Source organism: Globicephala melas, chromosome 2, assembly GCF_963455315.2.
Source record: "Globicephala melas chromosome 2, mGloMel1.2, whole genome shotgun sequence".
Lineage (NCBI taxonomy): Eukaryota > Metazoa > Chordata > Mammalia > Artiodactyla > Delphinidae > Globicephala > Globicephala melas.
In genome coordinates, this window is record NC_083315.2 from 25,069,041 (window position 1) to 25,084,707 (window position 15,667).

A 15,667-nucleotide genomic window follows, 5' to 3' on the forward strand; every position below is an offset into this window, starting at 1 on the left:
CACAGAGACATTTAAAGACTTGGCTAAACTCACATAATAGGACTGAAATAAGGCCTTGGGTCTCCTGAATTAGAACAGGGATCTTGCTACTGATTATTTAAACTAGTCTGAATTTATTTTCAGCTTCTATTAATTAAAAAAACTAAAACCCAATGACTAATCCAAGGACTACTCTGCAACATGCTGTTTCCAGCCCTTTTCACTCTGACTTTGTGCTGGAACAAGGCTTCCGAACACATTTAATTATTTGTTTCTCTCTGTTTCTCCCGCATCACCTTCCACAATTACTGAAAGTTTTCTCAAGAGGTCAAAGTTTACTGTCCTTACTCAAGAGATAACCAGCTGGCTCTGGCTAAGGGATACTTCACAGATTGTCTTAACGTGGAGGTTTTCACTTGAAAGAAGCAAACCCAATTCAAATGGGTTCAGATGGTTATGAATTTTACTGACTGTAAAGGCAATTTGATTCTGAGACGGAAACACACGTTCAGTCATGATTTGCAAGGTGCTGCACTGAGCAGACCACCCTGGACGGGACCACTCGGCCTCCTGCTGCAGAGGGTTACAGAGGGCACAGGGGAAGGTTATATGGGTCCTTGGGGTTGTGGAAGGTCAGAGCATATATGCAGTTTCACACTTCTGGGCTTAGAGGGACCTGTGGTCCATATGTCCAGATTTGGCGGGGGCAGGGGTTGGATTCTGGGATTAAATCAGAGCAGGACATGATCTCTGAGGTTAAAGGTCAGCCAGGCTTGGGTTTTAGTTGGGTAAGTGGAAAGTTACTGGGCATGGGAGTTTTCAGAGCCCTTAAAAGGGCCCACCTGGGTCAAGCTTCAGGCATGGCTTGATCAGGGATCAGGCTCCATTTCTCTAAGACCATCTTAGTGTTCCCCTCCTCCTGGCTTTGGATTTGTCCCCAGTCCTTCCGCCGTGGCCCCAAGATGACCACCAGCTGCAACGCACTTAGCAGTAGGGATCCAGACAGTCTCCACACTTCATTGGCCCAGATTGGCTTGAGCCTGCCTTTAGCCCTAAACTGAGACCACCATTCGCACGCCTGTCTACTTATCAAATCTCTCACCATCAGCAGAAGTAATTGCTCATCTCTCTGCATTCCGAGAGCAAGCGTCTGTCTCTTGGCTGTCATCCTCACCACGTTCTGCCTGTATGTGCTTTCTTACCAGATCCACTGTCTGCTCCTTGCAGGGGGACTGGGTCTTTATGCCTTTTCACAACATGTCTAGCAAAGGTCCTAACACATAGATGTTATCAATACTTACTGGAAGGAAGGGAGGAAGGGAGGGAGGGAGGGAGGAAGGGGACAAAGAAAAGAGTAAGAACCATGGTCCAGTCTCTAGGAAGAGGCAACCTGGACTCACAATGTCTCCCCAGCTTGCCTTTGGAATTTCCTTTCCCTCTTCCAGGTCACTGCAAGGAGCCTCCACCATGGGAATATGAACGTGAACCTTTGAAGAGAATTTACCATTTCACGGCGGGGCAGACAGTTTACTACCAGTGCATTCAGGGATTCAGGCCCCTACGGGGAGGCCCTACCAAGAGCACCTGCAAGATGATCTATGGGAACATGAGGTGGACCCAGCCCAAGCTTGAGTGCATAAGTGAAGGGGAGAACAGTCAGTTTCCAGGTATGGAGATGCCTCCCGCCAGGTCCACCACCTTGCTGCTTCTGTCGGGCGGACCAGCCTGGAATCCCTGACCCACCCGCTACGTGACCTTGGGCAAGTCTCTTCCTCTCTTGGGGCCTCTGTTTTTTCTCATTCTAGAAAACAGACTAGATAAACTCCAAGGTCTTCATCACCTGAGGTCCCCTGTACCCTGATGGGGATAAACAGCAGGAGATGGAAGAGGAAGAAAGGTCTTCCGAAGCCCCCTGGGTGCTACCTCACTGGTGATCCTGCTGCCCCCTTTTCTAGCTGATCCTGAAATTTTCCTTCTGACTCTAAGCTACCAAAACTTCCTCATTCAAAAAGGAAAGTCCACATGCCATGCACACATTTCCAACTTGCTGATACATAATGTAAATCCATTATTTGTGCCATGCCACACCATTAGCATGCCCCCTCCTCTTGTGTGAGTCCCACCTGAGCTTTGCCAAAGTGCAGATGTGCAGGGAAGGGACTTTTCAAGCACAAACACACATGCACACAGATGCACGCTCATTCACACATGCAGACAAGCCACCTATGTTGAGGTCTTCTGCTATTTTCATTCTGAAATAGCCTTACTATTTCTACAGTCAAAAGTCACTTCCATTTGACCCTGTTAGTGGTTTCTTTGCTCACCCCCACTTCCCAGACCCCACATCTCTCTCTTGGATCTTCTAGGGAGGCTTCTGTGTTTCTTTCCCACAGCCTGACCCCCATGAGCCACACTGCACGCCAGGCATCTCCACGAGCAACGGGGAACCTGTCACAGAGAAAAGCTCTCCTTTTGTGCATTTCTACTTCGTTTAATGGTTTGATGGTATTTGTATTATGATGACCCGTTTCCAAGCCACAGAAGGAAACCAGAGCTGAGTAGGCAGCGTGGGGAGAAAGTTGCTGAGTTCTGTAGAAAGCCAGGGTCAGGGTCACAAAATTCCCTCCCTCCTGCTCTGCTGTGGCCACTGAGCCACTTCGCTGTGACCCTAATGGGGAACCGAGAACTGAGACTCACACCTCAGCTAGTGCATCTGGAGTCAGCTGAGGAGGACAGGGAGGGGGTGGACATGAGACCTCCACGCCCCACCTTCTGTTCCACAAGCATCCTTACTCTCTCCTCCAGGTAATGAAGAGCCTCAGGAGAGCACGGATGCTCCCCCTGGCAGTGAAACTGATTTTCCCTTAACAACGAGGATGGCAGGTACCACAGGTACAGCTGCAGTTTCTTGGAAGATAAAAGGTTGGCTATTAAACCATGATGCAGGATAAGGGGAGGAGTTGGCCTGGAGCTGCCCGTAGGTACTAGAGATGATCACACACCTGCGGGCAACCTCCCAGTCCTCAAACACCGCCAGTGTCACAGGAGAAACAAGATGAGGGCGGCGCCTCGAGGCAGAAGAACGAAATGTTCAGATGTTGGCCCCAGGCTCCCCTGGTCTCTCCTAGCTCTCCAGTGGCTTCCGAGCCCCCAGCCCCGAGAAGCCTGGACTCTCCCAGCCCGTGCAGCCCCACGACCAGCAGTGACTAGCACCCTTCTCTCTCTTTTCCACAGATTTCCAAACACCCACAGAAGTGGCCGCGACCATGGATACATTCATATTTACAACCGAGTATCAGATCGCAGGTGGGTAGTGACAAACGTGCCCCAGACAGAGACCAGGGGACGTTTGCTTGGTGGGTTGGTGAGTTGCTTGGTTAGTTACTATAAACTAGCTCTTTACACTATATAATGTTTATAAAAGTCAAAGACGAATCCAGATAGTAACATGACTCGGAATCACAGGCACCGGTTGTAGTGAGTTAGGAGTGAGGTCTCAAACCAGCCTCAACCAGTGCCTCCCGACCCGATCCTAGAGGACAAAATACCCGGCACCTGCATGTGAGGGGAGGCCAGGGTGCGGGGATGTGGTGGAGCCAGCGGAAGAGAGAAGCATGCCACCAACACTCCAGGTGTTTCCTGGTGGGCGGCAAAAACGGGCTTTGAGAAAAAAACAAAACAGAGACCAAAACCGAGCTCTTAGAAACAGAGCAGAATGCTGGTGACCAGGGGCTGGGGGTAGGGTCAATGGGGAGGCGGGCGTCAGAGGGCACAGACTTCCAGTGAGAAGTGGAGCAAGTATGGAGATTGAACGTAGAGCGTGGTGATCACAGCTAACAATGCCGTATTGTAGACTTGAAAGTTGCTAAGAGTAAATCTGAAATGTTCTTGGCCCAAAAAAGAAATGGTAATTACAATACATTTTGCAATGTATAAGTGTATCAAAGCAACACATTGCACACCTTAAACTTAGACAATGTTACATGTCAATTATATCTCATAAGGGGAGGGGGTGAGTGGAGCAAAACAGGCTTTGAGGCACGTCTAAGACACATAGACAGATGGACGTATGGATAACTTGACAGCTTCAGGACCACAGGAAAGAAGCATCTGGGAAACAACACTTCCAGGAGATGCTAAGTGTTTATCATGCATCTTTATATTTCAACATTTCTTTTACCCATCGCGGGCCTCACTCACGGCCTCTTTAACTGAGGCCGGGGACTCTGAACCTTTCTGAAGGGGGTGCCTGTCAGCTGCTCCCCACAGAAAGAGTGGAGCCCCCTGAGGAAAGGTTTGTGCCCTTCCAGTCCACACCCCCAGGCCCTGGTCCTGGAGCCTCCAGGGAAACTCTGCCGGGAGGGAGCCGCGTTCTGAAAAGGGGTGGCAAAAACCGCAGCGCTCGCCTCTCAGCGAGCCCTTTGCTGGGGGTGGGGACGGATACAAGGGGACGGGCTCGCTCTCTCAGCCCCGGGGCCCCCTCCCCTGACCTTCCTCTCCGTCCACAGTGGCCGGCTGCATCCTGCTGCTCATCAGCATCTTCCTCCTGACTGGCCTCACCTGGCAGCAGAAATGGTGAGTCCCGGGTGGGCAAGGAAGCCCCGCCCACGCTGGGGGGAGGGAGAGCGCCGCGCAGGAAAGCACTGGGGCAGGGACCCCTTCCCCGCAAGCCCACCCCCTTCCTCCCTGACCACCAGGGGTTTGGGGAGCAGCAGAGAGAGAACTGGCCAGTGCACGCCTTCCCAGAGTCGACAGAATTACAGCCGCGGGGAAATGGGAAAGCCAAGGAAGCGAACATCCACTAGCGCCTACTGTATGCCAGGGTCCATGCTTATCTTGCGAACATTATGGCAACCTGAAACCTTTGCTACAAGCTCTGGCAGGTTAAGCAACATGGACAAGGTTGCACAGCAGAGGCCCAAACTGCAACCTCTGTCTAGTGCCCAGGACCTCTTTGCCCCAGTCACCTGGCAGCGGAGAACCAAGGGCAGCGTCAGCCCTGGTCCTCTCCTGCGCTCCTCACCCCCCCAATGCAGCCGCTCACACCAGAGCCCCCTAGGCCGGGAACCTGACCCACGCGACCCCACGTGTGGACTTATTTGCATTAACTCTCCCGGCTGCAGAGGAGAACAACCCGGTGAGATTTAAAAAATACCAATGCTTGGGTGGGCCCCAGACATCAGTACTTTAATTTTTAATTGAGATAAAATTCTTCATTTTAACCATTTTAAAGTGTGTAATTCAGTGGTTTTCAGCACTGTTGCGTATACACCACCAGTATCTAATTCCAGAACATTCCATCACCCCAAAAAGAAACACCATATTTCCCAATTCTCCATCCCCCCACCCCATTCCCTGGCCACCACTGATCTACGTTCCATCTCTATGGGTTTGCCTGTTTTGGACATTTCATGTGAATGGGACCACAATGTACGTACTGTGTGCCCTGTTGTTACTGGGATGTTAGTACTTTTTAAAAGCTCCTCAGTCGCATCTAATACATACACATCCAGTTTAGACAACCCCAAGCTGGACCCGTGGTTCTGAAACGAGTGCATCAGAATCTCCCAGGGGGGCTTGTTTTTTTTAATTGAAGTACAGTTGATTTACAGTGTTTCAGGTTTACAGCAAAGTGACTCAGATATATATAAATACACATATATATACTTTTTCAGATTCTTTTCCATTATAGGTTATCACAAGATACTGAATATAATTCTCTGTGCTATACAGTAGGTTTTCATTGTTTATCTATTCTCTATATAGTATCTGTTAATCCCAAATTCCTAATTCCCTGTGGGCTTCTTAAAGCAGAGCCTGCCAAGCCTACCCCCAAAGTCCCTGATTCAGCAGGTCTGGGGTAGGGCCTGAAAATTTACGTCTAACAAATGCCCAGGTGATGCCAATGTTGCTGGTCCAGGGACCAAACTTTGAGACCCACTGCACTAACAGTGTTAAGAATCAAGAGAGTGAAATCATTTCTCTCTCTCTCTCTCTCTCTCTCTCTCTCTCTCTCACACACACACACACACACACACACACACACACACACACACACACACACACACAGAGTCAGTCTCTCCCTCCCTTTAGACAGAGGACTATGGAGACCTAGCTTGTCACTCTCCCCACTCCCAGGGCATCCCCTACCCCCTCCTCACCGGGTGCACTCTGCCAACCCTGATATAAACCCTCCAGAAGACCCTGAGAAGACAGAGAGTCACCCTCCCACCCCCCGCCAAGAACCAAAGCCCTCCGACCACCCAGCCTGCCTAGCCAGATAGAAATCATCAGATTCCTTCCATTCTTATCTTGATCGTCAGGCCCACGATAAACTCCTGGTTTTCCTTCTGTCAGTTAAAAAGCACAAATGATTGCAACGCAAAGGAGAAGCCCTCTAGGGTTGCCGTGTTAGGAATTATTCGCATACCCGGCAACCTACCAATCCCTCTACGTGTTAGCCAATTCCTGAGGCGTTTTTATAGGATTCTGTGAGATGATGCGGGTAAATTGCCCAAGACGCTATTTTTACTGCACAGACAGATCCTCTCCTTCCCTCACTGACAGGATCTAATACCTATCAAGGATCTTTGTATTTGGTAGCTTAAAGACCCAAACCTTCGGACACAAAGGGATGAAGCTATTTGGGAGTGGGAAAGGTTTGGACTTGATGTTGTGAAACCAAGAACTGCCTGAAACTATATGAGTTTCCAAGATCTCCCAGAATTGCAATCTTCCAGGAGACCTAAACAGACACCTCAAACTGACCCAGAGAGCTGGTCCAAAAGCCTTCCTAGAATTGAATTTCATCTGATGGTGCCCTCTTGTGGCCAAACAGAAATACTACATTTGATTTTTTTAATTTTTTAAAGCAATTACCGGGAGCTGACTTACCCCAGCTCCTGAGAGCCAAAAGCTAGATGTTCTGGAATTTTGAGAACTGCTTTTAAGCATAGCCATTATTAAAAATTAAATTATATAAACTTACAGTTAAATAAATTATATTAAAAACAAAGTCAGGGACTTCCCTGGTGGCACAGTGGCTAAGAATCCACCTGCCAATGCAGGGGACACGGGTTTGATCCCTGGTCCGAGAAAATCCCACATGCCGCGGGGCAACTAAGCCTGTGCGCCACAACTACTGAGCCTGCGCTCTACAGCCCGCGAGCCACACCTACTGAAGCCCACATGCCACAACTACTGAAGCCCACGAGCCACAGCTACTGAACCCGCGAGCCTAGAGCCTGTACTCCACAGCAAGAGAAGCCACCGCAATGAGAAGCCCGCGCAGAGCAACGAGGACCCAATGCAGCCAAAAATGAATAAATAAATAAATTTATTAAAAGAGAAAGTTAATAAGTACTCAAAATTAATCACTTTCTAATTGTTTTACTGCATTTTACTACTTTATTCTCAGGGTTATTTGCATCTGTATCGAGGAAATACTATCTATATGATGGTTTTATACTGCACGTCTCTCCCCAACTCTGTATTCAAGGTAGCTTGAAACTGGGAGTGGTGGGAGTTTTTACACCATGGAAACAGGCAGCCTTTTTCAGACAGCTGGTTGTTAAACATTTGCCAACACACCAGTTCTTGGAGCCTTGCCCCATGGGAGCTCTGAGCAAATTAGGAAGTAACCAGATGTTCCCATGGGCTGAGGAAGGGCTGGGGAAGTCTAGGATTGTACTGTCTGATAGGGTCGCCACTAGCCACGTGTGGATATTTAAGTTTAAACTTAAATAAATTAAATGCAATTAAAAATTCGGTCTACGCGTTGCACCAGCCACATTTCAGGTGTTTGATAGCCACGCGTGGCCACATTATTGGACAACATAGATACAAAACATTCCCGTCACCACAGAAAGTTCTTATGGTACAGCGCAAGCTAGAAAACCAGTTTTCAATTCATGAAAACCCCTTAGCACAGCTAGTTGGTTTTATTATTCCTTTTAGGCAGCTGTTGTCTTCTGTATACTTCCAAAAAATTTTGATAGGGTATCTCCTACGTAGATGCTGGTCAAAGGGTACAAACTTGCAGTTAGAAGATGAATAAGTTCTGGGGAATCTAATGCACAGCAGAGGTGATTATAATCAACAACATTGTATTATATACTTAAAAGTTGCTAAGAGACTAGATCTTAAATGTTCTCACCACCAAGAAGAAATGACAGTTATGTGATATGATGGAAGTGTTAGCTTTAACACCACGGTGTTCATTACATCTCAATATATAAATGTATCAAATCAACACATGGTACACCTTAAACTTCCACGACGTTCTATGTCAATTATATCTCAATTTTAAAATGACTATGAGAATATCTCCTATGTACCAGGCACTTGCCAGGGGCCTAAGGATGAATACGAATGGCCCCTGCTCTCAGGAGCTTACAGATCAGTGGAGGAGAAGGGGAAAAGAATTGAGACTTTAAATGTAATTTGTTAAAGCCTAAGGTTGAGGTGTTACAGGAACGAAGAGAAAGGAACCTAATCCTATATGGGGACACCCAGAAGTCTTTCAGAGCTGATACCAGCGGCCAGATAAAGAACGGCAGGAGAAGCTGCAAGTCAGAGGGGCAGGAGGAGACGTAAGGCAGCCTGAAGGGCACGAGGACGTCTGGGAGGATCTAACAGTTCTGAACACTGGGGTGTAAAGTGCACAGGGCAGTGGTGACAGTGGTGCTGTGGGAATGGCCAGGGACCAAGGCCTGGAAGATCAGGCCAGACTGAGGAGCTCGGGCCCGATCCTGAGGACGACAGCGAGCCACAGAAGCTCGATTATGCGATAAATGGTAGCACTGGCCCTCTGAAGAGTCTGGCCACAATAAGGCTGGAGTTACGGTGGGTAATGGTGGTGGCAGTTTGATTATGTTACGATGGAATAAATCCACACAGGGGACGAGGAGAGCATGAACTAGGTCAGTGGACGTAAGTTAAAAAGGAGGAAAAGGACTTCCCTGGTGGCGCAATGGTTAAGAATCCTGCCAATGCAGGGGACATGGGTTCAAGCCCTGGTCTGAGAAGATCCCACATGCTGCAGAGCAACTAAGCCCGTGCGCCACAACTACTGAGCCTGCACTCTACAGCCTGCGAGCCACAACTACTGAAGCCCACGCGCCTAGAGCCCGCGCTCCACAGCAAGAGAAGCCACTGCAATGAGAAGCCCGTGCACCACAATGAAGAGTAGCCCCCGCTCACCGCAACTAGAGAAAGCCCACGTTCGCTGCAACTAGAGAAAGCCCACGCACAGCAACGAAGACCCAACACAGCCAAAAATAAATAAATTAAAAATAAATTTTTTGAAAAAAGGAGAAAAAAATCGAGAAATACGTGAGTCAAGTTCACGTGGCTGATCAGAAGTGAGGGTTAAGGAAGAGGGTTGACTTGGGGATGACACCAGATGTTAGAGTGTTACGGGGGACTGTTGTCACTACACACGAGGATGACGTGTAACGTGAGGGTCATGTACCCCGTGGGGAGTAGCCCTGGAGCAGACCCCCTCCTGTAGCCCCTTCCCTAAGACCCACCCAGCCTCCACACCTGTAATGGTCTGGGTCTCAGGCTCTTTCTCAGCCCCACTCACCGCACAATGATTGGACCATCACGCTGTGAGGACCTCAGGGCTGCCAGTCTCTAGACTGATCTCTAGAGGGGTGGTCAGCATGTGGGAAGGTCACAATATCCCGGGGTGGGATTTAAAGTTAGCGGGTCAATGGGGGCTTCTGTTGAATGCTCCACCCACATCCGTTTAGGGCGCAGACCACATTCTTCTTGGTGTGGCATTACACCCATGACTATGACTTGTTATATCACTACAGGAAGAAGAATAGAAGGACAATCTAGAAAACCAAGGGCAAGAAGAACCCGCAGATGTCATGGACCACCATCAAAATCAAGGCAGCTGAACACTCATCCAAGAGGCATCTCCTGATCCCATGGGTTCTGGAAAGCTCTGAAGTCACATCACAGGACACCAGGCACCTGCAACCCCATCGTGAAGCCAGCTCTGTAGTATCAACGAGCGAGCTTGACCTGCACGTAGGCAGCAAGTCCAAGGTCACTGGAGGAACAGGGAGGAAAAACCAGAACTCTTGGTCCCATTTTCATGTGTATGTGTTCATTAAAGCATGACCGGCATGGAACTCTCTCCATGCCATGTATAATACAAAGAAGAGTAGCTTCATGCTAAGTTCATCCCAACTTCCCAGTTTAGAAATCCCAAGGAAAACCCTAGCACTAATGTAAATAGACACACACGCTCTCTACCCTATGTAACTGGACCTTGTTCCTCGGTCCACGTAGGTCTTTTCCCAGCCTCTGGTTGACTAGCCCATTCTCCTGATCACATCCTTTAATGAATGCCCCCTAAGAACTCTGGACTGGTAACTAGGAATGCTTTGGACCTTAGCTCAGTGCTCTAAACTAGCCCCCCTCCACTGAACCTTCAATTCTGAGTTTCTAAAGAACAGAGTCCATGGGGGAATAGTCTTTGGGTAATACCAAAAGAGGACAACCAAGCCCTTGGAACTGTGGAGCTTCAATATTTGAAAAGATTTCACTGGAGTTAATGTCAGGAGAAGGGAGATAAGCTAGATCCTAGGTAATGGATTATTCCGGTCAAAAAGCTTCAGCTGTACATGACTAATGGGCCACTTCAAGAGTTAGTTTCTCTTGGATTGCTATAAATGATACTCTGTGTTTGGCCAGCACGAATTTGATGTTTACAGACAGACACACAATGTGCAAATGTGTACATTTTCAAAGAAGTGTCATAAAAACACTGATACGGGAGCAATACGTTCAATGTTTATGGAAGGAAAGAAAGAAGGAAGTCGGGGTGGAGTGGGGTGGGAGAGCATGTGATTATGGACAAGGTCACACCAGTGATCCTCAAACTGTTTGCACAACGTTGAGCAAATCAAAATCACCTGGAGGCCTTGTTAAAACATAGAAGGGGGGACTTCTCTGTGTGCCAGTGGTTAAGAATCCGCCTGCCAATGTAGGAGACATGGGTTTGATTCCTGGTCCGGGATGATCCCACATGCTGTGGAGCAACTAAGCCCGTGCACCACAACTACCAAGCCTGCGCTCTAGAGCCCGCAAGTCACAACTACGGAGGCAGCGTGCCACAACTACTGAAGCCCACGCACCTAGAGCCTGTGCTCCACAACAAGAGAAGCCACCACAATGAGAAGCCCACGCACCACAAGGAAGAGTAGCCCCGCTCTCTGAAACTAGAGAAAGCCCACGTGCAGCAACGAAGACCCAACGCAGCCAAAAATAAAAAACAAAACAAAAAACACAGAAGGCTGGGCCCACCTCCAGAGTGTCTGAGTTAGCAGGTCCGGGGTGGGGCCTGAGACTTTACATTTCTAACAGGTTACAACTGATGCTGATGATGCTGGTCCAGGGCCACACTTTGAGAACCATGGGGTTTATGCCTCCCACCCTCAACTCTCACTGGAAAAATCAGCCTCAGGGGCTGAGATTTCAGTGCAGATTCAGACTTTTGCCAAAAATCTCAATTCTCAATCAGTTGACTTAGATGTCCAGGTTAAACAGAATCACATAATGAAGATTAATGAAAAATTTAAATCAGCAGCCAGTTTTCATTTCTGAAAGGGCAGGAAAATGTTATGAAAAAAATGGGCAGGAGTCAGCAGGTCCATATCTAGATTAAAGAACCATTTTCTGTCCTTTCTGTGACCAACCAAGTACCATCAGATTCCATCATCAACATCCCCCAAGTATATGTTTTCTGGGGAAACTAATGTTAAGACGAATATAAGACCAGAAAAAAAATTTTTTTTAATCTTATTTATCTTACTTGAATAAAACTGGATTATCATTACTCATTTTGGGGGAGGGAGGTCCATGAGATCAAAATTTTTTTCATAATACAGTTGACCCTTGAACAACACAGGTTTGAACTGCATGAGTCCACTTACATGTGGATTTTTTTTTTTTTTTTTTGCGGTACGTGGGCCTCTCACTGTTGTGGCCTCTCCCGTTGCGGAGCACAGGCTCCGGACGTGCAGGCTCAGCGGCCATGGCTCACGGGCCCAGCCGCTCCGTGGCATGTGGGATATTCCCAGACCAGGGCACGAACCCGTGTCCCCTGCATTGGCAGGTGGACTCTCAACCACTGTGCCACCAGGGAAGCCCTATGTGGATTTTTTTTAAAGTAAATTCTACAGTGCTACACAATCCCTGGTTGGTTGAATCCGCAGATGCAGAATCGGGGATATAGAGGAACCACAGATACATAAGAACCATGGATACGGAAGGCCGACTATAACTCACACGTGGATTTTTTACTGCACAGAGGGTCATTGCTCCCAACTCCAGTGTTGTTCAAGGGTCAGCTGTGATTAAGATGTTATTTACCTTTTTCACTCTCATTCTCTTACAAATGTATGGTGGAGTTTTCCAGAAGCTACATGATATGTGATGATGTCATCGCTCTGGTGGTAACACATAATGAGTTTACTACTGCTGTTTATAGAAGAATTAATAACTAATATTTTTTAAATTTCCTGGTTTTAGTGTCTAAGTATGATAAGTATCACTAGATGTAACTACATAACAAAAAGTTTTGAGGAGCCTCAATACTTTTTAATAATATGAAGAGGTCCTGACAGATGGCTAACAAGCACATCATCATTGGTCATTTCAGAAATGCAAATCAGATATATATGTATATATATATATATATGTGTATATATATATATATATATATGTATGTATAATGGAATATTACCCAGCCATAGAAAAGAATAAAATAATGCCCTTTGCAGCAACATGGATGAACCTAGAGATTATAATACTGAGTGAAGTAAGCCAGACAGAGAAAGACAAATATCATATGATATCTCTTATATGTGGAATCTAAAAAAAAAAATATGATACAAATGAATTTATTTACAAAACAGAAACAGACTCACAGACATAGAAAACAAACTGATGGTTACCAAAATGGGGTGGGGGGAGGAATAAATTAGGAGCTTGGGATTAAAATATACACACTACTATATATAAAATAGATAACCAACAAGGACCTACTGTATAGAACAGGAAACTATAGTCAATATCTTGTAATAACCTATAATGGAAGAGAATGTAAAAAAAGAATATATATATATATATATATATAAAAAACTGAATCACTTTGCTGTACACCTGAAATTCACACAACACTGTATATCAACTACATTTCAATAAAAATTTTTAAAAAAAGAAATGCAAATCAAAACCATGGTGAGACACCACTTCATAACTGTTAAGATGACTTTAAGGGAAAAAAAAAGAGGAGATAACAAATGTTGACAAGGATGTGGAGAAATAGGAACCCTCATACATTGCTGGAGGGAATGTAAAATGGTGCAGCCATTGTGGTGGTTGTTCCTCAAAAAGTTAAAGAATTACCAGATGGCCCTGCACTTCCACTCCTGGGCATGTTCTATAGGAAGGAAGAAAACCCTTGTCCGCACAGAAGCTTGTATAGAACTGCTTATAACAGCATCACAGCCAAACAGTCAAGAGATGGAAACAACCCAAAAGGCCTACCAACGGAGGAATGGATAAGCAAACCATGGTCTCTCCACACACTGCAATGTGACTCTGCCATAGAAAGGAATCAAGTCCTGATAAAGGCTACAGCATAGATGAGCCTAAAGAACATTGTACCAAGTGAAAGAAGCCAGACACAAAAGGTCACATGTTGTATGATTCCTTTTATGTGAAATGTCCAGAATAGGCAGCTCCAAAGAGACAGAAAGCAAATGAGCAGTTTCCAGGCCTGGGGTAAGAAGAAAAGCCTGAACAAACTGAACACCAGTGACTCGTCTCAGATCGTCAGTCACAGGGCAAAGCTCTGCCCCCAAAGTGAAGGGACAGACAGGTGGATGCAAAGAATCAACGGCCTCCTGGAGCAGACACTGGGGCAGGGAAACCTAAACCCATGACTGCTGGAGGCTCGGTGTGCACAAGTCTGGGAGGTATAAACTCCAGGGGTCCAGTCATAGGAGGCCCTACGTCTCCATGAGTTTTACCTCCCGGGGGTGAACCAGGTCCTCATGGTGACGGTCAGAGAAACCCCCCTCATGCTTGCAGCAGGGGGAGGGGGCAAAGGAACCAATTTTGAAATATACCAGACACTCTGCTCTCCTTAAGGAGGGCTGTCCCTGGGAGAAACTACTTCCCTAACTATCTGGGGTTTTATCTAAGCCTAACACACCAGAGGGAAGGGAAATGCCCAATTCTGACCTGCTCTACCTTGCACACGGGAAAAGGGAAATATCAACTCCAGACTCCTGGATTCCTATCCAGGCTTTCTATCCCACCTGAGGGGTTGGGGGAGAAGCACAGCCCCAGGCTCACTAAGGAGACTTAACCCCTAATTGTAAGACAATTGTAAGATAATTGTAAAACAATCCCTCCCCCACACCTCACCATCACATCAGTATGGCTCCTGTATGATAACGGGGAAACACAGCCCAAAGACCCACACATCTTAGACATTATTTAAGAAAAAGTCTCTAGGGAAATGCAGAGAAAACCCAGGGAAAGCCAGGGAGATAAAAACAATGACACCATAGGCAATTTCAGCCTCCACAGGTATAGTAAACGCTAAACACAGCCTAATTCCTAGGCAGACAGACACAAAGCCTCACACCATAAGGCCTACTTACCTCAGTTCCCTTTACCTAGTACATCACGTCCAGCTTTCAATAAAAAATTACAAGGCATGCTAGGGAGTTCCCTGGTGGTCCAGTGGTTAGGACTCGGCGATTTCATTGCCAAGGGCCTGGGCTCAATCCCTGGTCAGGGAACTAAGATACTGCAAGCCGCGCAGCCCAGCCAAAAAAAAAAGAAAGAAAGAAATTACAAGGTATGCTAAAAGGCATAAAATGCAGCCTGAAGAGACAGAGCCAGCATCAGAACCAAATTCAGTTATGGCAGAGATGTCAGACTGGGAATTTAAAACAACTATGGAAAATAAATATTCTGACAGAGATTGCTATGACCCCTAAATCCAGTCTTTCCTTGGTAATGAAAGCCCAGGTTTTAGTGGAACACAGCCCTCCCCCAGCTGAGGATTACGTTTGCCAGCCTCCCCATCAGCTAAATGGGCCACGTGACTAAGTTCTGACTCGTGAGACATGAGTGCGGTAAAGTGAGCAGTTTCTAAGGTGCCCTTGAAGAGAACAGGTGTGCCTTGCCCTTCCTCCCCTCTTCCACTGGCTGGCAGGTGGTCTTGGTAGTGGGAGCTAGAACAAGCAGTGGAATTAAAAACTACACATTAAGTTTAACAGGGAAATAAAACCAAAGGAGCCTGGATGTCTGACATGGAGGGGCCCCGCCACAGCTGTTTACTCTTGCACTGGACATGAGTCAGAAATACCCTCCCCTAGGGGTAGATTGGGAGTTTGGGATTGACATGTACACACACTACTATATTAAAATAGATAACCAATAAGGACCTGCTGTACAGCACAGGGAACTCTGCTCAATATTCTGTAACAACCCAAATGGGAAAAGAATTTGAAAAAAAATAGATATATGTGTATGTATAACTGAATCACTTTGCTGTACGCCTGAAACTAACACGACACTGTTAATCAACTATACTCCAATATAAAATAAAAAGTTTTTTAAAAAAATAAAATGCAGATGTGATATTTAT

The 15,667-nt window shown here is 46.7% G+C and overlaps 1 protein-coding gene across 1 annotated transcript in view; it reads left to right on the forward strand.

The window, feature by feature from the left end:
• The window catches only part of IL2RA (interleukin 2 receptor subunit alpha), a 43,582-nt gene extending 32,778 nt beyond the window's left edge, over positions 1-10,804 (forward strand). Inside the window, exons 4-8 of the mRNA XM_030836893.2 lie at positions 1,425-1,646; positions 2,785-2,871; positions 3,214-3,285; positions 4,488-4,554; positions 9,801-10,804. Coding sequence (XP_030692753.2) covers positions 1,425-1,646; positions 2,785-2,871; positions 3,214-3,285; positions 4,488-4,554; positions 9,801-9,825 — 473 coding nt within the window. The 3' untranslated portion in view covers positions 9,826-10,804. The remainder of the gene's footprint in view (positions 1-1,424; positions 1,647-2,784; positions 2,872-3,213; positions 3,286-4,487; positions 4,555-9,800) is intronic.
• Positions 10,805-15,667: the final 4,863 nt, after the last annotated feature.